The 23,035-nt window shown below is 38.4% G+C and overlaps 3 protein-coding genes and 1 long non-coding RNA gene across 5 annotated transcripts in view; 3 read left to right on the top strand and 1 right to left on the bottom strand.

Moving 5' to 3' along the window:
• Positions 1-19,789, top strand: part of LOC309694952 (Fc receptor-like protein 5) — a 32,650-nt gene extending 12,861 nt beyond the window's left edge. The window contains exons 3-7 of one of the 2 annotated variants that reach the window (XM_082515256.1): positions 17,425-17,688; positions 18,531-18,776; positions 18,859-18,999; positions 19,083-19,212; positions 19,302-19,789. In XM_082515256.1, the coding sequence (XP_082371382.1) occupies positions 17,425-17,688; positions 18,531-18,776; positions 18,859-18,999; positions 19,083-19,186 (755 nt within the window). In that variant the 3' untranslated portion in view covers positions 19,187-19,212; positions 19,302-19,789. Of the gene's footprint in view, positions 1-17,424; positions 17,689-18,530; positions 18,777-18,858; positions 19,000-19,082 lie in introns of both variants that reach the window. The other variant, XM_082515255.1, reaches the window with a different exon arrangement.
• Positions 1-23,035, top strand: part of LOC309694975 (Fc receptor-like protein 5) — a 76,454-nt gene that overhangs the window by 50,853 nt on the left and 2,566 nt on the right. The gene's annotated exons all lie outside the window — the stretch shown is intronic.
• On the bottom strand, positions 600-12,382 carry LOC309696708. Its single transcript, XR_014273626.1, has 3 exons — positions 12,076-12,382; positions 2,347-2,676; positions 600-2,108 (listed from the first exon to the last, which is right to left on the bottom strand). It is a non-coding gene; the product is annotated as an uncharacterized lncRNA (long non-coding RNA).
• The window catches only part of LOC309703172 (protein turtle-like), a gene marked incomplete at its 3' end in the record, with an annotated part of 38,832 nt that continues 36,772 nt past the window's right edge, over positions 20,976-23,035 (top strand). The window contains exon 1 of the mRNA XM_082527881.1: positions 20,976-21,005. The remainder of the gene's footprint in view (positions 21,006-23,035) is intronic.

Below are 23,035 nucleotides of genomic sequence, written 5' to 3'. Positions count from 1 at the left end.
CTGTTTTTTCCCTTTTAAATACTTCCGAAAAGAAAACCTAATTTCTGCCGTTCAATAGGCTACTAAAATAATTTAAACTTTTTAACATTATGCAAAATTGCAAAACGCTAAGGTGTGTCTCTAATAAAACCTCTATTTGCTCTGCTTCAGTTCAGCAGCATCAGGTAATGTTCATATGTTGATTAATGGTTCGTTCTTTCGTTTTTTTGATCTACTGCAGAATATTTTTATAAAACCATTTTTGTTTTATTTTACTTTGACACAAAGGCATCTGCAGTGATGCTTACACCTTTTATAAAGTCTCGCAAGTGTCAGCTTTCTTTTTATAGATATAAAAATATGAAAATGTACTGATCCATGATCTGAATTATAATATTTCTGACTGTGTGAGGCAAAATTTCCCCGGATCGAATTGAATCGGAATCGATTCTAGAAATCAGTGCCGATACCCAGCTCTAACAGTTACACAATCATACCAAAACTCTGTCCTGATAATTTCCACTTTCTCTTTTGTATCAGACATACTGAGACAATATTCGGGATAAATAACCATGAAAACAATTTATTTATTCAGTTTACACATAATGGTATTATAATCATTTAGCCTGTTTCACTTGAATCGTCCACTTGATGGCGCAGTAGAGCAAATGACCATCACAATGCTTCGAACCATGAGTCAACCAGTTGGATAGAAAGCTTTAGTTCGTCACGAGGTTTCATCTCACCATCACTAATTTTCCATTTAATTTATTAAGACAAATTAACATAACTGTACAAAGACATACTTAAATTTAGAATACTTTCCATATCATTTAGATGAATAAATTACACAGTTTTTACAATGTGAAATGATGAAGCCTTATTTTTTGTCACTTGCAGTTGCCTGCAGCGAAAAATTAGACCTCCAATCATACATATATTACACAAACATCACATTGGGGAAACCGGTCAGAACAGGTAACGTAGAGAAAAACAATGAAATGTTTAACACAATAGGGGGGTGGAGGAGAAAAAAAGAGAACTCTACTCAGACTGAGCTCCTGGTAGGAGATCAGTATGAGAACATGAAACAAAAAAAACTCCTCGCCACAAAAAGCACATGACTTCACACCATAACATGAAATGATAACAGCAACAGGGGTGGGTAAATGGGGTGAGAGTTTGGTGATGTAGACAGCAGCATCCGGTCCTGCAGCATGACTCTGCGCTGGTCCAGTAGACCCATGAGCCCTTCCCTCTATAGTGACTTGCCTTGTGGGGTTTTGAACAGCTGTAACCACTTTCTTTAATCTTCGATATGCCAGGGCCAAGCCAGCTCCGATCGGCAAAAACCCTGTTATCATTCTTCCAAATAGGTATAAATCTTCTAGGTCCTCAATAGACAGTCCCTCCAGGCACACGATGCGCCAATGCTGCCACCCAACCATCATGCATCCGAAAGGTAACGTCCCTTGAACATGGTTGAACTCTCCTGAACATGATTTTCTGTGTCCCTGCTCCAAATCAGGGCATCCGATGTAAATGTTGCAGTCAGGAAAACAAATTCAAAATTATTACTATTTCTTGAGCTTATCAGAAGTCGAAAGCTGCAGACAAGTCAGCTCTCAGGATCCTTTGCACTCACAAAAGAAGAATTCAAGGAGGGAGCTGAATGATTAGTACAGACATGTGGACCAGACTCTATGAACTCTGAGCAGATTCAACAGTTTTTGACCTGGTTCCGTAGGGGATTCATAAAGCTGACTCACACAGACAGACGTCTGTACTGCTGCTGTTGTTTTATAGTGTTCACAGAAGAGGATGCTGCTGCAGGAAACTCTGGTTTGGTTGTTTGAGATTATCTGTTGGTCAGCTGCATCATCAGCATGTGAGTTAAAATGGGAAAAGTTCTGAGGTCTTTCAAACTGGCTGAAGTTCAATTGGAGGCTCGTATGAACCCAGCTTCTGCTGTGCTTTACGTTTTCTGTAGATAAGAAAAAAGCCAACAGCGAAAAGCACAGCAACAACTGACAGTCCAGCTATTAGGAAATACAATTTTTCCTCCTTCCCTCCTGCCTTCTTCGCTTCAACTTCCTTCCCTCCATCCTCTGTGAGTCCTCCTGTCCGACCTACAGGTGAGAAACAGGTGTGAGGTGTCAGCTGTCAGGTAGGTGATGAGTGAAGAACAGAACAGAATCCATTTCCTCTTCAAACTGCTGTCAGACATTATCTACTGCACTCTGATCACATCACTCAGACCAGCTGCTTTCTACAAAGTCTCATCAACAACATCTTTAGAAACAAACATCAACAAGCAGGAAGCAGCTTCACCTCTGATCACACACACACTCAACTCTACTCACTCACCTGGAGGATCAACAGTCAGTGTGATGGTGTTGCTGAGCCTCATTTCTTTTCCGACTAACACTCGACACTCGTATGTTCCAGCATCGGCAGTCGTAACATTCTTTAGAATCAGAGACACGTCTCCATCCTTCATCTGTCTGTCCTGCAGATCCACCCGGTTCTGAAAAGATTGATGCTGGTTTCCTGGAACAAACACATCATCCCAGTACAAAAGGGCATATTCTTCCCCCAGGTCAGTTCTGCTCCACTTTACATGGATGGCTTTGTTGTTTGGAGCTCGGCACGGGAAAGTGACGTCCTGTCCAGAATGAGCTGTGATGTTTTTCTGGCCTGAAAGAGGAAATAACACAGAGCAGAGAAGTTAATGTAAAACTACACTAGGGATCAGAAACCAGTTAGCTCTGTTGAGCTGAAAAAGGGAGAAAATATTATATGAGACTCTGCGTGTGCTGTTCAACCAGGACAAAAGTGGTTTTAAATAAATTATTTAAAACTAAAATTTGTAAATAAATTCAGTTCTGTGGTTTCTAACGTGAACTTTTTTCCTACACATTTCAGTGTTTTTGCCAGTACATAAAACCCCACAGCCCTGCAGGGCCCATGTGTTTCACACGAAAAATATACAGAGGGCAATAAAGAACCAGACAGAAGTCAACCCTTCAAACAATTTGGCATGTTCAGCTGACATCCATCCACTCGGGATGAAGATGAGCTCAGTTATTTATGTGTGGAGGAGGCTAGCTGTGTGAACTTCGAGCTCTGCTGATGGTTTATTAATTTACCAACATTTCCCTGGTAAATGCTGGTAAATTTAAGGAGCTTTAACTCCTCAGTCAGAGAAGTTAAAGCTCCTCTGACTGAGCTTTAACTATTAAACTGGGCTGATGTGCTACAGCTTCTCCCAGAAAGACTGAATCTATTGTTTGTTGATCAAATCTAAAACAATTCCCAGATGCAGACTTCTTGAAAGAGGATGCCGAGTAGACGACAACAGATTGAAGCACAGAAACAAAGCATCATGGTAGTAAGACGCGTATTTGCTGCCGCCATATTGCTGAAGGCATTTAAACACCCGACCTGTTCCTGTAAAATGCAGTTTCCATCATTTTACATGTGTTTTTCATTTTCAGGGAAATAAAAAACAAAAAAATCTAAAAAGAAACTGAGAAAAACGTCCAACAATTAGGAAGCTGCTTGATGATATTTTAATACTATTAGTTTTTAATCAAATGTACAGAATTTAATCTGACTGAAGTTACATCACTGAGTTGGTTGATTGGTTGTGTTCAATAGACTTACATTAGTTCATGTTAGCTAACTAGTAACAGAACCAATAACACAGAGGAAAATAAGGACACTAAAACAAAAAATCAGTCAACAGGGGGTCACTTTTGTGCTGCTCCTGGCTGTAAGTTTAAGTCTAAGTTAAGAAACCGAGGATATACTTTCTCTCTCTTAACAGTAAGTGGTGCTTTCTAGTTTGACAAGCTGCACTGACACAAGAAAATCCAGCTGTTAGTTGTAATGTTGGGTTTGTAGAGCACTTTATGAATGTGAATTGTGTGGAGGAGAGTCTGATCCGTCGGCAAAAAATGCACTTTCTAGTGTTCATTAATGTTGATTAATGGTTTTCTTTTGTTTTTGATCTACTGCATAACATTTTTTTTATAAAATCCCAGGCCAGGAAAATCACCTTTATGTTTTTCTGTGTCCTATCCTACTATCCTACAAAGCTGCTGTGATGCTTACACATTTTATAAAGTCTTGTAAGTGTCAGCTTTCTTTTTAGAGATATAGAAATATGGAAATGTACTGATGCATGATCAAAATTATAATATTTCTGTCTGTCTGAGGCAAAATTTCCCCAATTCAAATTGAGTCGGAATCGAATCGATTGTAGAAATAAGTGACGATACCCAGCCATAATCGGCACTGTTTTATGCAATTAAACAATTTACAACATAACAGCCCACTAACCACTACACACATATCACCCCATCAGCACATCTGTAGGAAAAACAAGTCAAGGTAGATTCCAATTCATTTCCTATGGTGGTCACTTTTGACTGGAAAGACCACAGATGTAACAAAGTTGATTAAAACACACAAAATTCAATGAAAGAGGTGCTCATCACTTTAATATATTCAAGTACATAGTGTGGAGGATGTCATAAGGCCTCGAGGCATTTGGATGTAAAACACAGCTTCACAGACAGGGTTTCATCCATGTATATTACAGGTACTGCGCTGCAGTGGTTTGTATATCTAAGAGAGTCTAATTTGTTCATGTAAATGGAGAGTCCTCTTCACACACTAAAGTTAATTAAGTTTTCATCAGAAGATATAGCATTCATTTTCATGATTTCGTGATTTACTTTCCTGGATGATTGAGAATGCATCAAGAAATTACTTGAAAAGTAACTATTGCGTTACTTAAAAAAAAACTGTTTAACCCTCTGGGGTCCAGGGTATAATTGGCCATTTTTCACTACTTTTGATTTTCCCTCCACATTTCACCTTTAAAAATTATTTACTTTGCCTTCTTTGGTATCATCATTTTCAGCACAACCTCACATGTCTGAATTTACAGTTATGTTTTCATTTTGACATACTGTATTAACACAATTGATCCAAAATCAGACAAAAACCATAAAATCAGAGTAGAAAAAGTTATATTTTTTTACTGTAACAACCACAAACATTTTATTGAATCATATTTCATAACTTTAGATGCAAATATTAATTGTCAATTTTTAAATCGTATGCACAAGTTTTGCAAACAACAAAGTTATTTGAATCCATTTACCTTTTACCATTTTTTTAAAATAACCATTTCAAACTATTTACAGAACAATCAGCTGTTCTGCCTTCAATAAGATGCCTCACAAATTATTTGTGCCACTCCAAAAATATAATTTCTGTCCACTATGAAGGAGAACATCACAGCCTGATACCTGCAGGTCTGAGCAGCAGGTGTATCACGCCTGTTTCTACCTGGAGACAGCAGTCGCCTCATTGTTCTGATACACAACACAAAACTATCCACAACACTACACGTGAACTACACAAGACGACACATTAACTACACACTCCAAACACGCTAAACGTCACAAATCTCTCACATCTCAAAACTCACTCTCTCTCTCGCTGTCACTCCTAAAACTTCCCCTAGTTTTGTTTGGTTTTTAGCTCATAAGCAGAGAGTGCTTGCTAGCGCTAATGTGGTGAAACTATTGAGGAAAAATATTGTTTATCATGACTCTGGTTTTAATTGGCCTATCAATTTAAAAACTGGTATATCTCACCTTGTTGCTTTGTCTTTAAGTGGTCATGTGACTGACTTACCACGACTATTTTATTCTTCCTCAGTCAAACAGCAGCTCTCATGCGATTGTTTTGCCCATGAGCTCCAGGTGTTGTGCTAGACAGTGATGTGATTACCGTCCGCGGGAGCGCGCAGCTGCTTAAAGCTGTAGCGTCCAGATTACTTACAGCTACTTCCTGCAGCTGATATAAGATGTGGTAAACTGAACACAGCTTCACCCGTCTGTTTGTTGAAAAATAGTAACAGACCGCATTTTCTTGTTAGTAACTATAATGGCGTTGTAACGATAGGAATAGTAATTAGTTAGATTACTCGTTACTGAAAAAAGTAACGCCATTATTCCCATCACTGAACACACCAATTAGTTAAACTGCAGGAATGTCTTAAAGACATAAAGACCTGGATGGCCGCTAACATTCTGCTCCTTAATTCAGATAAAACTGAGGTTATTGTACTCGGCCCTGAAAATCTTAGAAATATGGTATCTAACCAGATTCTTACTCTGGATGGCATTACCTTGGCCTCCAGTAACGCTGTGAGGAACCTTGGAGTCATTTTTGACCAGGACATGTCCTTCAATGCACATATTAAACAAATATGTAAGACTGCGTTCTTCCATTTGCACAACATCTCTAAAATTAGAAATATCCTGTCTCAGAGTGATGCTGAAAAACTAGTTCATGCATTTATTACTTCCAGGCTGGACGACGGTAATTCATTATTATCAGGACTCTCTGAAAAGCCTTCAACTGATCCAAAATGCTGCAGCAAGAGTACTGACAGGGACTAGAAAGAGAGAGCATATTTCTCCTGTTTTGGCTTCCCTTCAAATCCAGAATTGAATTCAAAATCCTGCTCCTCACATATAAAGGTCTTAAATAATCAGGCCCACTTCGCTCTCGCTCTGCAGGCCTACTTGTTGTTCCTAGAGTATTTAAAAGTAGAATGGGAGGGAGAGCCTTCAGTTTTCAGGCCCCTCTTCTGTGGAACCAGCTTCCAGTTTGGATTCGGGAGACAGACACTATCTCTACTTTCAAGATTAGACTTAGAACTTTCCTTTTTTCCAAAGCATAGTGCTTGCTCATTGGCGGTCTTATGATTGTTGGATTTTTCTCTGTATGTATTGGTGTAGGGTCTACCTTACAATATAAAGCACCTTGAGGCAACTACTGTTATGATTTGGTGCTATATAAATAAAACTGAATTTAATCCATGCCAGTTTTTGTGAGCAGGGCTCCATGATGTAAATTAGCTAATTACCTTTATACATGTAGCGTTTTGTGTATTCCAGTCGTGCCTTTGGTTATCAATAAAGTAGCAGGTGTTTTAAATAATGCAGTTAGCATTCAGACCACGGGTATGCAACATTTAATGTCAAGAAATGTTTTGAGCAAGTTTTGGCCAAAATTTATCTTAATGGAGCCATAAAACATTTCAGTCTCACGTTTTCACAGCCTGGTAAGTCTAAATCACTCCTGCATCCCAAAAACAGTAGTATAAGAGTTGCTTTTTTGGAAATTTAGTTTTAAAAAAGAAAGGTAATTAATTACATATTTTCATATTTAGTGAACATTGCAATTTCCCACTTGTGCTTCTGCAGTGCCTACTGATTTCTTTTGTGTGTGTGTGTATTTTTTTTTCCAACATTTTAGTTACACCCTCTACCTGTAAGGAGTCTAACACCTGAATTTTAATCACCTGGTGGTGAATGTCGCTGAACCTCAGTACTTGTGGTTAACATGAATGTAAACACAAATGTCTAGTTTTTCGTGTTTCTATGGAGTCCAGATCCATATAAGAAGAGTGTAACAATATCTATTCAGATTTATTTGCTTTCACCACCAACACTGATTACTGTATGCTTCATCTGCTTCTGCAATTCAGTCAAAATGACTGAATGAATTGGCCCTTTTTTAAGCAAATATGTTTAGACTGCCCACCCATCCATCTTTGGCTACTAATTCTAATTCAGATCACAGCAGCAGTCTAGCCCAGATTAGCCCAGACCTCTCTCTGCAGAGCCACCTCCTCAATCTCTTCAGGGGGGACACTGAGGTATCCCCAAAGCAGCCAAAAGATGCGATCTTCTCCAGTGTATCCTGGGCTGCTGGGGGCCTCAACCCAATGGGACATGTCCAAAACATTGCTTTCGTAGAGTACCTTACATTTGCCTGAGCTCCTCACCACCACCCCTCCCACCCCTTTTTTAATACAATGCAGCTACTTTTGACTCTTTTGCACAAACACAGGTAGTAATCAAAATGGTCTATCAAAGTAAGCTTAAATAAATATCCACAGTAATATTTTTTTCTATTTAATTCAATCACTGTTTTGTTGGCTTCAAAAGAAAATTCTCTAATTTCATAAATGACAAAAAGGAAAAATCACAATAAAAAGGCAAATTTAAAGTATCAACTAATCACAAAAACCTGCTGCAAAGTCACATGATGCGATTATGATTAACCATTTCAGAATATGAACAGGCTCAACAGGCTGTGAAAACTATGTTACAAATATGAGTTATGATCTTAAACAGATTTGGTCAAACACTGCTTAGAAATTACTCTTGATAGCAAATTTGCCAACCCTAGCTCTAGGTCACCCTGGCAGGCAAAACAAGTTCATTTGTTTGGATTTTTTCTCCTCTTTTATATGAACTTGTATGGAGCTAAATGAGGGTTTAAAAGTTTTACGTGATTTGAAACTGAAATTCTTAGTTTTGATATATTTTTTAAAAAACTCAAATGAATTATTTTGTTTTGAATACATTTATAAAAAAATGTTTTTCCATACAAATCTTTCTTGGATTTTTATTTTTTTTTTACATTTTTTTCCAGCTTTACACCCTTTTTATTTTTAGTATTGCCTTGTGGGCCTGTATCAATGAAGAGCAGTGGGGCTTTGACTAATGACTGAGTACTAAGTTAATCATTAAGCTAATGTTACAAACATTCACCCAGCGATATAGTCCATCAGGACAATCAGAAACAGTGTTTCCTACCTGTTGGCTGGTGTCTGCAGTAAACTGTGACGGAGCGGTGGCCACCTTTAACTAAAATGTTTATTTTTAATTTGTAACAAATTGTCAACTGTCAATCATTAGTCCACACTCTGCCCCACGATTCATTCCCAAAATACAAAATCGGGATCTGAACATCTGATCTGAAGTCTGAAACTCATCAAAATACCTGGATTATTGAGCATGCACCAAGATATCAAAACTTAGAATTTCAGTTTCCTATTAAATTAAGAAAACCTTTAGCTTCAATTTTGCTCCATAGGCTCACTTCTACTGTTGAAGTTGACTTAGATCAGACACCTGTCATGTAGCCATAGTAGGTTTATGGATGGATGAAGTCTTCTTTATGTAAAGTGCAGGGTTACTATAGTGAACTAAAAATAAAATTCAGATATTTAAAAAAAAGACTTCAGGGTAAAAAAGGGTATGAAAATAACAAACAGAAACCACTGTCACTTGAATGTCTGCTCTGTGGGCCCACAAGAAAACCAACTGAATTACTTTATTTAAATCTGTTAAATTTACCTTTTCTATCAGATCACAAATATGAGAAGAAAAGCTCCTACAGCTGGCTAGAAAGTGACGAGTTTGCAGAAAAAGACAGAACATGTCTTTGTGTGCATTAACATCCAGAATGTTAACATTACTTTTGTAAGTTTATTTAGACTGACTAATGCACAGCATGTGGGCAGTTTATCTTTTTCTTGTCCTTTTTAATTAAATATTTAAAAAAAGTAAAGGGGAAAAAATAAATAAAAATCAGGCATACTACAGCTTATTGTGGTGTGAAGTGCCTTCTCTTGCTCCAAGAATTAGCTGCCCAGGTCACTCTGCTTAAGGACATTTATAACCATTTTACACAGAGAAATGTAGAAATTCCCACAGTAGGTCACTGCTGTCAAATTAGTACATGCACAAACAGGTAATGCAACTTAAACATCAAGGTTAAAAGAGGCACAATTGAAACCGATAAAGAACTTTTGAAAGCTGTCTGAATTTTTTTTAAATATATTTTTTCTTTAATATCATCTTAGAGCAGGGGTGTCTATCTCCAGTCCTTGAAAGCCAGCATCCTGCTTGTTTTTGAGATATCCCTGCCCTACCTGCCGTTGATTACCTGGATCAGGTGTGCTTTGCCAATAAGAAGCTACAATGGCAGGTTAGTTGGAAAACAAACAGGACAGCGGCCCTTGAGGCCTGGTTCGACACCTGCGATTTAGAGCATAACCATGCAGACCAGTCAAGAGCGGCTGATAGTTCTGAGATAAGGGGGGGGAAAAAAAGAAACAATCACATTGACACTTTTCATCATAACACCATCTGACTATCTATTTGCTTTGTTTAAACAAGTATATGCTTTATTCACAGTAAACAACCTGTTGCAAAAGTAACTTTAACAACATTATTTTGGAACTATGTGTTCCCAAATCTTTATGGAAGTATTTGAGCAGATGGATGACTAAGGTGCAGTGTGAAACAGATCATTTGCTGCCCTCTGCTGTGAGATTTCCATACATGTAGAGCATACAAACTCTTAACAGAGTGGTAGTAAATGTGGCTCACCCCTGACAGCTCTTTTCCATTAGTAGTACCTACTCAGATCAGTGCAACTTGAGTTGTTTTCTATTATATTCAAATACCACCTAATGTGCATGGGATCACTATAGCCATGCGGCTGAAAGTCCCATGACATCATTTGTATGCAACAAGAATGTCACAAGGAGGATGTTGAGGCGATGGTATACCTGGTCCTCTATCAGTAGCTTTTTGTCAGACTCGGGGACCATAGATGTGTTTTTTGTGTAGCCATTTCCCTCACTGCCAGGTTTCAAAAATATGTGCTCTATATGTCCCTCTTCACTATGATGTACTCATTTCTAATCCTGTCCTTTGTGGTCATGGTGAGCTCTGCCTTCCATCTTTCTTTGCTTTTAAAAGTATCCACAAGGGGGGTTAATGAAGACTCTTTGTTAGGAATTTAATGTGAAAAGGCCCACAAGTGAGAGTCAATTTCTTCACAGATGAATGAGTCACCTGTAAACAAGTTACTAACACAAACTTCTTCTACTCACCCCAGGCCATTGGATATGTAGAACACAGCTCATAAACTAATTAATCACCAATCACTACCTACTTGATGAGGAATCAAATGTATTTGACAGTTAGGACAGCTATGCGACCGCTGCCAATAAGCAATGCCTTTCTATTGTAACTGTACCAGTCTGAACTTTAAAATACCCTCCATATCACTGTTTAAAAAAGAAGAAAAAAAACTCAATACAAAAAATAAAGTAGAATGAACAACTTAAAATTAATTAAAAATGTATTACAAAATACCTACGTATAGCATCTGTTTTAAACAATATAAATGGCCACATGTTGTGCTTTGTGTACTTTAGTGTGCAGGTAAATCAGGTCCTTGCTCTGTTTGGGATGGCTGGGGAGTGACTTGACTTTGTCAGAGGACATTCAGAAGCTTCAAACGATAATCCATCCACATACAAGAATAGTCATTAATTTACTGCTACGTGGGCTGGGCCGTAGATACATGGTAAGGTTTTAAAAACTGAGCTTTACAACGTGCTGCCGATGAAGTGGTAATAAAAACCGAGAGATGTCAACAGTGATCACTAGATCACTAACTTTTTTTTTTTTCCTTCCTTTTAAATAGTGGGTTGTTAAGATTAAACAGAACAAGACACCACAGCATTAAAACATGTTACAAACACAACAGCCTTAATAAACTCAGAGTATTCCCCAAAGCAGGGTTCACACGTAATCACTTAACCGGAGAATAGAAATTAACTTTAAAAGAAAGGAGAAAGAACTGTTTGTTGAAATGAGCAAAATCTATTTTATAAATGGGCTTCAGGCAGAGACCGGTGCAACCATGTTCTGTATCATACACTATCACCACCTGTAACGAGTTTGGGTTATCATTCACCAAGTTAGTACATGAATAAAAATCGTCCTAACCTCATTAACTACCTTTGCCTGTATACAATATGGCGGCCGCAATGACGCATCATTTAATAAATCGCTGCTACCAGAGCGCCGTATTGACGTACCGACCCAAATTTGATTTGTGGGCTACTTTTAACCAACACAAGACACCGATGTTTTCAGAGCAGAAATGAACAGATTTTTACGGGACTCATTGATTTCGATTAATGATGCTTATTTTAACGCCACAGCGAAATCTCACCGGACACGACAGCCGAGGGAACGACGACGACAACGAATAGCGAAATCCAGGTAGTCAGCGAGCACGCAGCCATTGTTGTTTAACTGAAAACTGCAGACAGTAGGGGAAAACCGATCGTCAGAATAACATTAATCGAACACAGTCAACTTAAACTTGGAGTAAAAGTTTCCGTTTACTTACTGTTTTTACACCGCGACAGGAACCTGAACCGATACGTCGTAGATCGTAACGTAGATCAATTTTATAATTAGGCGTTTACAAAATCCAGATTATTTAGACGGGAAATCATCCGGTATGTAGCGGAGATGAGTTGTCGCTCGATTAAGGACAGTTTAATCGTTTCCGTTACTCACGAGCTGGCGGGCGCCGACGTCCACGGTGTAAACGCTACTCTTAAATGAACACAGTGATCCCGTGACGGGAGCTTACGTAGCTTCCTTATTTTTCCAGAATGTTCTGGAATCTTCCAGGTGAACGGTGAACCAGCGGCTGCAACTAGATAGACTAACTGACTTTTATATTTTATTTAATTATTGTACTATAAACTAAACATGTTTCCACTTGTTAGCAGCCTACAATAACTACTTAACAAAATAAAAATAAATAAAAACATTAAAACATACAGGAAATACCTGTTCAAACAGGAAGTAAACAAGGCTCAAGAATTTTTTTATTCTCTATAAGCTTTATTTAGAACAATGACAATCTCAAACAGACAAGCGACATATATATATATATATATATGTGAATGTAATGTTTTGTTATAATAATGAGATCGTTAATTAAAAACTCACTATTTTTGTCCTTAAGAATTACTCCAATTTGAACATTTTGAAAAGACCGAAAATCAACATCTCCATACTGGGATAATATTAGGACATGGAGAGATTTCCATAAATTCCGGACTGTCACACACCCATAAAACATGTGCTCTGTTGTTTCCAGCGTTGTTTTACAAATATAGCAGTTGTCTGACACAAATTTAAATCTTTCTCTTTTTTTTTTTCTTTTTTTTTTGCCTGTCCCGTTTGGTAGTGATGGTGAGATGAAGCCTCATGATGAACTGAAGCTTTCCACCCAATTGGTCGACTCATGGTTCGAAGCATTGTGATGATTCATTTGCTCTACTGCGCCATCAAGTGGACAATTCAAGTGAAGCGGGCTCTGTGATTATAATGATGTGTAAACCTCTAAACTGAATAAATAAATTGTTTTCTTGGTTATTTATCCCGAATATTGTCTCAGTATGTGTGATACAAAAGAGAAAGTGGAAACTATCAGGACAGCGTTTTGGTATGAAACTGTTAGCCTCAGACAGTCTGTCAATAGTATAATTCAGATCATAGATCAGTACATTTGCATATTTGTATAACTATAAAAAGAAAGCTGACACTTTCGAGACTTTATCTAATGTGTAAGCATCACAGCAGATGCCTTTGTGTCAACATAGCTGAGGCTGAAACAGAAAAACGATTTTATAAAAATATTCAGCAGTAGATCAAAACCAAAAGAAAACCATCAATCAACAAATGAACATTACCTGATGCTGCTGAACTGAAGCAGAGCAAATAGAGGTTTTATTAGAGACACACCTTAGCGTTTTGCAATTTTGCATAATGTTAAAAAGTTTAAATTATTTTAGTAGCCTATTGAACGGCAGAAATTAGGTTTTCTTTTCGGAAGTATTTAAATGGGAAAAAACAGCGGCTGACAGCGCTGTAAACAACGGAGGTCTTATGCGTAACAAACAAGCGAATAATGCAGAAAACAGATTTTTAGACGGGAAACTGTTCTTGAAGTATTGTGTGTGTGTGTGTGTGTGTGTGTGTGTGTGTGTGTGTGTGAGAGAGAGAGAGAGAGAGAGAGAGAGAGAGAGAAAGCTGTGCATGAAGTGTGATTTTATCCTGGTGAAAGCAAAACAGCAAAAGTCAGAGGAAATTCATGACGATGTTTATGTGAAGCGTAGTTTGGATCTTCTTTTGCTGCTGGTTCGGTCAATATTGTTTGAAGAGAAATAAAACCTGCAGCTTCAGAATCAGCGCAAAAAAGGCGTAAACACGAAGCCCGGACCCGTCGACGGATACTTTATTAGGATACTTAATATTAATATTAGGATACTTTATGTGCATACTTTATTAGGAGAGACAAAATTTAAAAAAAAACATCTCTTCCTTGCTGGTTCCATCGAAGAAGAAATGCTCAAGTAACTATGTAACACGTACGTAATCCAATTCCACAACACAGTGTGATGGGAAATCAGCTGTATTTTGCTGCCCATTTAATTTCGAATCTGGCGCGAACCGGTGAACCAGTCCCTGAATCAGTCACGTGGTACGGACTGCCCGCGAGGCCTCGAACGTCACTGCATACGTAATCAAAGCAAGCCTCGATACGCGCTTCACAAAAACGCCCCCGAGATTACCCGACACACGATTCGACGCTTCGACACAGAGGACACATCACTACCGTTTGGCTCTTTTGCCATCAGAATTGTTGTCTAAAGGCAAAGAAAGATGCCCAACGGATTTACTTTACCAAATTGACCATCCCAGCCTTGCCGTAATGGTCCATTTGATTCACCTTTTATTGTTTATTTTATTTTCACTTGCTGAATACGGGACAGACTTGACTGGGGGAAAGAAGGGGAGAAAGAAAGAGGGAAAGAGAAACAGCTGAGAAGAGGGACGGGGGAGAAGGGCAAAAAAGAAAAACCAACAGAACGGGCAGAGAAAAAAAAATGCATATATCAATCACCTGGATCACCTGCTGAGAAAGAAAAAAAAGAAAACAAGCAGAAGAGAACAAGAGTAATAGAATAAACAACATCACAATGATATATGGGAATATGACAGTAAATACTAAATATTAAACATTATTGTGCAGCACATAAGATCAACAGAACACAGTGTGCTTTGAGGTAGGAGCCAAAAAGGGTGTAGTTTGTGGGTGTGATCACCCGTGTGTACACCTGTGAGCATGGACACGCTTGTTTTTTTAAAAGGTTCCTTAATTTAAATCTTTCTCTCATAAATTCATTGGAGGGGTAAATATTTGTGGTAGTTATAAAATGGACTTCTTTAAATTTGGGGGGGAATGGACATTTTAAATATTTGGTTCTGATCAACGAGATCTCAGATTTGTTATAATCTTTAAAGATGAGTGAGTGTTTTTTCCTGGAGAAAGGTGTTAACCAAATACCTCCTCAAAAACTGATTATTGCATTTTTCATTAACCAAGTCAAGACCATCTAATTTAATTTTATGTAAATTTGGAGTTGATATATTTGAAAAACTGTTCTTTATCATATTGATAAGGACTACTGGGATATTCTGTGAAACCTTTTTAGAGAGCTCAAGCAAGCAACTCATGCCATATTTCTCAATAAACCTGTTTAATTCAAGTATATTTCCATTTTCATCCATTATATGTGTCACAGACCAAATTTGTTTTGTCATCCATTCTTCCACAAACATAGATTTCCCCTGATTCAATATCACCCTATTATTCCACAATGGAATGTTGTGGGGACTAAAGTTATGTTTAAACATTAATTTCCAATTTAACAAAACTTGTTGATGAAATTTGGAGAGTTTTATGGCCAGTTTAAAAATTTCAAAATCACATACTAATAGGAATTGGATCCCCCCCCCCCCAACTTTGTTGAAAATAAGAGATGATATCAAGAAAAAAACAATTTGCCTGTTGCCCCTTGCACAACAGAAAAACAGCTTTGCGCTTAATTGAGTCTTTAAGTCCTCTTGTGTTAAAGGAAAACTGCTCCAACTACCACTGGGACCACCTTTACCTTCACCCTCCACAACGTCTCGAGCTATATATATATATATTATATATACGCATTTCCAAACCAATCCACACGTGCAAAGAAAACCATAGATGTCCATTGTCCATAAATGAAGTGTAATAATTAAAAATAACACAGGGAAAACTTTTTGAGCACGTGAAGAAAAGCAGGTGGAAAAAGGTGTGGAAAGTTATGACACCAGTTGAAATCTATCAGTAATTAGTAATTTGCCACTTGGTGGAAATTGATATCAGCTGATTCTTTCCCAACTGATCGTCTATAAAAAGGTAACTTTTTAGCAACTTTTCACACAACACACATCTCATGATGATTGTTTCAAAGAAAACAATAAGCAATGCACTCATCCGCCATGGCCCATATGCATGCTCACCATGCAACACTCCATTGCTGAAACAAAAGCCTGTTGAAGCACGTTTCAAGTTCACTGGACAACATTTAGAGAAACCTTTGAAATACTGGAATTACATAGTCTGGCAAGATAAAACCAAAACTGAACTCTTTGGATGCCATAATACACACCACGTTTGGTCAAAAGGCACTGCATATCATCCAGAAAACACCAAATCAGCAGTGAAGTTGGTATAGTGTTGCTACCAGCCTGACGAAGATGAAATGAGGGCCAACATTTAAACAAGACAATGATCCCAAACACACAACCAAGAGAAATGTGAACTGGAACGTGTTCAGCTGGATTTCAGTGAGATAAGAGGTGTAACGACATGTATGGTTAAAGGGTTTACAAAAAGTCTGTTAGCTGATAGAAGTGATCAAACGTCAGCTCACCTCTGCCAAATACCTTTAAAATCTTTAACCACAGCCTGATGCAGTTTGATGTCGTGCATCCACACAGTTTCTGACCACATGTTAGTGGTTGGAACAGAGAGAAGTCAACAGGAACAAAACCACCTCCAGGTCACTTCCTGCTGTCAGCTACAGGAAGACAAAACTTGTTTCTTTCAATCTGTAACACAATTGATAAAATCAATCAATCCTTTCAGTAACATAGTCAGTAATTTTACTCTATGTGTCAGCTAGAGCTATAACACATCCCTGTGGTTTGTTTGGACTGGCAGTGAAGGCATTACACAGGTGCTGATGTTCAATTTAGTGCATTTCTGGAGGAAACCACAACACTAACAGCCAGTCAACGAGAAAGAGGAGGGTTTTGCTTGAAGTGACTGTGAGCTGATGTCGGTGTTGGTCTGATACCATTGAGCAGCAGGATGGAGGAAACGTCTCTGCTGTGTCTGCTCTCTAAGCTCACTCTGTGTTTTTCATGCCTCTGCTGTCTTGTTGAATGTGAAACTCTGAACTAACCTGAGTTTAATTTCTCTTTAGTTCTGATCTCACTGCTGAGCTGCACCACAAACCAAGGTCAGTAACCTTCTTCTGTCACACTGTAAACCTGACTCACTCTCTTGGGACACATTAATTATGAACATGGTGCCAAACTTCAGTCAAATCAATGTTATCTTACTCCTGTCAGTCTACATAATTTCATGTTGAATTACAATTAAACAGATGTCTTACACTCAAATACATCTGCACCTTAACAAAGACTCTTATGTAAGAAATAATATCTGATTTATTATCATCCAGTAACAATTGATAGTGAATGAAAACAAGGAATATGGGACTAGAAGTTAAGATATGAAATGTAATATGGGCCCTGGTCTATATATCCTCTACTACTCTATTACTCACAGCTCGTCTGACTGTGAGTCCCAGCAGCACTCAGTTCTTTGAAACAGACTTTGTGTCTCTGAGCTGTGAGGAGGACGACAGCTCTGCTGGATGGACTCTGAGGAGAAACACAAGCAAAGAAACCAGGACTCAGTGTGGAGATGTGTGGGGAGAAGGACCAGGATATTTCTGTAGCATGAGAGTTTTTCCTGAATGGGACACTGGAGTTTACTGGTGTGAGTCCAGAGAGGGTGCCGTCAGCAACATGATTAACCTCACAGTCACTGGTAAGCTGAGTGTGTGGAGTTAGTGTTGATGAAGATTATGATGATGACAAAGCTTTTATTTGTCACTTGCAGTTGCCTGTAGCAAGATTGGACCTCTTCCAACCATACATATATTACACAAAAATCACATTGGCGAGACAGGTCAGAACAGGTAGTGGAAAGAAAACAAATGAAATGTAGGACACAAGAGGGCAGTGGAGGAGAGAAAAAGAGAACTCCACTCAGACTGAGCTCCTGGTAGAAGATCAGTATGAGAACAGAAAACAAAAACCCCTCAGCACAAAAAGCACATGAATCTTCACAACATGACACGAAAACACATCACATCATCAGGAAGCTAAAGGGGTGGGTAAATGGGGTGAGAGTTCGCCGGTGTAGACAGCAGCATACGGTCCTGCGGCATGATGCTGCACCCTTCCCATCGCTCAATGAAGTATACATTATTATTTTTATTCCAACCATAAACTTATCCCTAACTTTAACAACAACCTTAATCGTGTTTGATAGAGTTTTCCAAAACTATTCATGAAGAGAAAGTAAAATAAATATACATGTGTTGATTCAGTCCAAACAGTTCTCATGTTTCCTCCTGTTTCTGAACGTGTAGCATAGAGATGTGTTGTCACATAGCGTAATATGTTACGTTTTGGGATCGGGCACTAATGAACCCAGTTACCAGATGATCAAATCCATCTTCTTTAGGTTTTAGAGAACAAGACTGAAAGACTCTCTGAGGGTTAAAGTTACACGAGACGAGACAAGGCCATCAGAAGCCAGGCATTAAAGTATTGATGAAGCTGTGTGTAAATGGATGAAATGCTGTAGTTTGTCTCTGTGTTGAGGTGGATCAGTGATCCTGCAGAGTCCTGTCCTCCCTGTGATGGAGGGAGATGACGTCACTCTGCTCTGTAAAACAAAGACCACTCCCTCCAACCTCCCAGCTGCTTTCTATAAAGATGGTGTCTTCATTGGGAATGAGACTACAGGTCACATGACCATCCAGGATGTTTCCAGGTCTGATGAAGGCCTCTACAAGTGTGACATCAGCGGTCATGAAGAGTCTCCATCCAGCTGGATCACTGTCACAGGTGAGGAGCTTCACTTTTATGTTACCTCTTTTTTCATTATATATTCACATGTGGTTGAAATAACCATATATTCTCTCTGCAGAAAAACATATAACCACACCTCTGCCCCCTGACTCGTCCTTACTCCACTTTGTGATTAGACTGCTCTTCCACCTGGTGGTGTTCTGTCCATACGTCATCTCCACTCTCCTCATGGTGTCTTTGTATCGAAAGAGAGCTAAAGGTAACACTGAATCATTCATTAATTAATCAATATGCTGAAATCTCTATAAATTAATGGCTGAAACACTTCATACATTTTTACAGGAAAAATCTTCCGTGTCCCGATCCTGCCCACTCAGCCTGAGCAGCGACTGGACGATGAGCATTATGATGTCATCTCTGATGTCACCACAGAGTATCACTTCTGAATCAGAGCTTTGGTGCTTCTCTTTAGGTCTCACTAATGTTGTCCTCTCCACCTCTGTTGTGAATCTTGTATGAATAAAAGGACTCTGATGTTCATCTCTGGATATTTTTATGTAGATAAGCAGCAAATGTTCCCAAGAAAATCTACTGGAGCTCTCAATAGAAATTATATTGACTTATGATTGTATGCCCTACACTCAGTCACTACAATCAATTTTAGAGTTTCTCCACCTACTGAACCCACTTTAACCTCTGACTGTGCACATTTTACTGTTTACAGGCAAAGTCACCCTCTACAATGTAGGTGACTGAAAATAGAGCTAATGAGTACATTTCAGAGCCTGCACTTTTCTACTTATACTTGAGTAAGGAACTTGAATCAGTACTTCAACTTTTACTGGAGTATTTTTTTACAGTAGTGTTTGTATTTGTACTTAATGTCTGAACTTTTGCCAACTCTGCTTGCTCTGCCTCCTTCGCGATCATCAGTTTGAACTACCTGGCGTCCTATTGTTGACGTTTCTGACTGAATTCCAACGGCCAGGTTGTTGCTGCTGCTCACTCACAGATACTGACAGAGTGTAAAAGTGTTGAAATTGACTCTTTCTTATTGGTGCTTTTGCTATTAAAATGATATCTTGTGAAACTCTTTAAACTGTTCCTCTCGTTCGTGTACCTACAGCTCATTTGGTTTTAGCTGTGATACCCCCTGCACTTTTTCTCCATCTGTTTTTGTCATAGCCTCGTATGACAGGTTGTGAGAGGTCCCAGGACTGAATCCCACACAAGCCTTACATTGTCACAGCCTGGCTCATAAGACCCACAGTCAGTATGAAAGATTAGTTGGTGTTGGATCATGCAATTTGTCGCTAGATACAGATAGAGATACCTGCAAAATAGTGAAAAGTATTATGCTAGCTTCTTCATCTACAGAGGATGCTACTTGGGCATTATATGGTCATGATAATAACAAAAATGAGAAATTAATCAAACTGAAATACATTCAATAAAAAATTAATTGGAGTCTAGAAAACAGCAGAATTGAAATCATATTTATCATTCATGACTGTCAGACATTTCTAAGACTCAGTAACAGAGTTAAAGTAGGTCCATGTTTTCTATCAGCACTGTGTTTTAGTGCTGATAGGTAGGATGTTCTTTAAAAGCCATCAGTTTGTGACGTGCAGTCTGATGTTGAGCAGCCAAACAGTGAACTCACTGCCTTTCTGACCACAAGTCAGAGGTTGAAACAGAGAGAAGCTAAAGCCCACCTCCAACTCAAAAACCTCGCAGCTAAACTACAGTCAGCCACAGGAAGACACAGCAGGTTTGTAACAATCTGCAACATGACTGATAAAATCATTATTGTCAATAAAACACTTAAGAATTTATTTTAATTTAATTGTGAAAATGTATTTCAAACAGTGCTTGATGCATTTATTTCACAAGTAAAGGTCAGAGAGTCAGTGAAGGCATCACACAACTGCTAAAGTTGCCTTCAGGTGCAGTTGTAGATTTTGTTGCTGTTGATCTTTACCTCATGTTCTGGTTCAATTTTTTCATTTAAAATTTTGTATTTCTGCTTTATTTCCACCAAATAATTTAACTTTTGCGTGAAGTTCAGAGAGGAAACCACAACACTGGCACCGAGTCACAGGTGAGGAGGAAGAGGAGGGTTTTACTCTGTATGAGAGTGACCTGAACTCAGTCTTTGTCTGATATCAGCGAGCAGCACGAGGAAACGTTTCAGAACTCTGAACTAACCTGAGTTTAATTTCTCTTTAGTTCTGATCTCACTGCTGAGCTGCACCACAAACCAAGGTCAGTAACCTTCTTCTGTCACACTGTAAACCTGACTCACTCTTCCAGGAGACTGTGGGACACATTTATTTAAAAAAGAAAAAATCCTTTTCCTGTTGCATCACCAAACCTGATTTTCTGACAGTCTAGATGATGTCACCTGTTTTTCTAAATTAAACATCCACACATAAGGAAATATATCTGTGCAATAGAATATTTTTATTCAACAACCAATTGCAGTTAAAACTGAATTTATAGAAAAGAAATGTGTCATTTACACTTCAGGTATAAACATCAGCTCATGTTCTACTGTGTCGTTCTTCAGTGTTTGAGCCAGCTGGAGCAGTCAATAAGAATAAAGCTGATTTTCTGTCAGTGTTTATTAGGACCACATGTTTGTGTTTGTGGGGTTAACTCTCATATAAAATTGCTTCCTGGTGGAGAAACGCACACTGACCCTGTGACATAATGAAGAAGAAGAAGCAGAGAGACGCGTTTACTGGCTGTCAAACTGCTGCTGATCTCAGTTACTTCTTAGGATTGATGTCAGGGAGCAGACACCATTTATAGATCTGAGATCATGTGAACATTATTGTTACGTTAGGACTCAGACATGTTAAAGTAGATGTGATGATCGGTTCATTGCTTCTTGTTTTAGGCTCGTGCAGGTTTTAGTTGCACTGAAGCCAGTTTATGATGCTTGAGCTGAACTAAAGTCAGTGTGTTGTTGGTGATGTAAGGTGCAGTCGCAGCCACACAGTTTATGTCTCTCTGACATCAGAACAGAAAAGCAGCAACAAGTCTCAGCTGACCTGCTGTCACTAACAAGAAGATCAAACTTTGTGTTTAACATCGTCCTCGTCTCTGACAGCTTCAAAGAAAACTCCTCCATCGTCCTGAAAAAAGGATCAACTTCATCTAACAGAAAGTTTGAGGATTTAAATGGAGGAAACATCTCTGTTATGGCTGCTCTGTAAGTTCACGCTGTGTATTTCTGGAAGATTCAGATGATGAAATCTTTAAAAAGCTCATAAAACACTCTGTAGTTTGTTTTCAGTGATGTTTGTCTGTAATATGAATCTTCTTCACGTGTTTGAATCCAACAGTCTTCCTCCTTCCTGCTCTGATTCTGCTTCAGTCTTTCCTTACAATCAGCTCACAGAGATGCTGTGTCTGCGCTGCTCTCTGATCACTTCATGAAACACCACAAACTCTGAACTAACCTGAGTTTAATTTCTCTTTAGTTGTGATCTCACTGCTGAGCTGGACCACAAACCAAGGTCAGTAAGTTCATCATATGGCGCTGTCACGCAGTTTAAAGTCATTAACATTGTTAGTTGTTACTGCAGCCAATGATGAATCAGGACCACAATGTGTTTGAATTTAGTCCTCGACTACTTCATGCATCTGTAATCTGACAGTTATGAAATATTAATACAATGAGGGTCACATTTTTCTCTCATTTCTGTATTTATTCATCCATTTTTACAGATAAAAAAGACGAACTAACCTGACAGATCATTAATTTTATGAACATTTCACGAAGGCTGTGAGACTAACAGTTCATTATTTAAAAAGCCTATTTACTGCCTTTAAAAAGTAACTAATTACACACAGAGATATGTTGTGTTGCAACTGTCAGCATAAAATCATGATGAAAAAACATAGATGATGACATGTTAGTGCAGACTTATGCAGACTTGGAGATCACGCTGTGATTTTTGTTGTGACTTTTGATAAGCTGAGGTGAAGTTAAATAAATGTGATGCTTAAAAAAACCCTGAAATATTCCTGTGATTGTTATCTAGATGGTGTTGGTTGTTTGCAGTAGTGTTCTTAAGAATAATAATTCATTAAATTACTAATTAGATACAAATGCAACGCAATTACCTTAATGTATGCTTATGGTAATGTCTTCCTGTCATCCATTAATGAATTGTAAAAGTCAGCAGGTCAATTAATTTTAGTTAAAATACACTAAATTCCTCACAGCTTGTCTGACTGTGAGTCCCAGCAGCTCTCAGTTCTTTGAAACAGACTTTGTGTCTCTG

Source organism: Aulonocara stuartgranti (genome assembly GCF_965226115.1).
Source record: "Aulonocara stuartgranti genome assembly, chromosome: 3".
NCBI classification, from domain to species: Eukaryota; Metazoa; Chordata; class Actinopteri; order Cichliformes; family Cichlidae; genus Aulonocara; species Aulonocara stuartgranti.
This window is presented reverse-complemented; position numbering and strand designations above follow the sequence as displayed.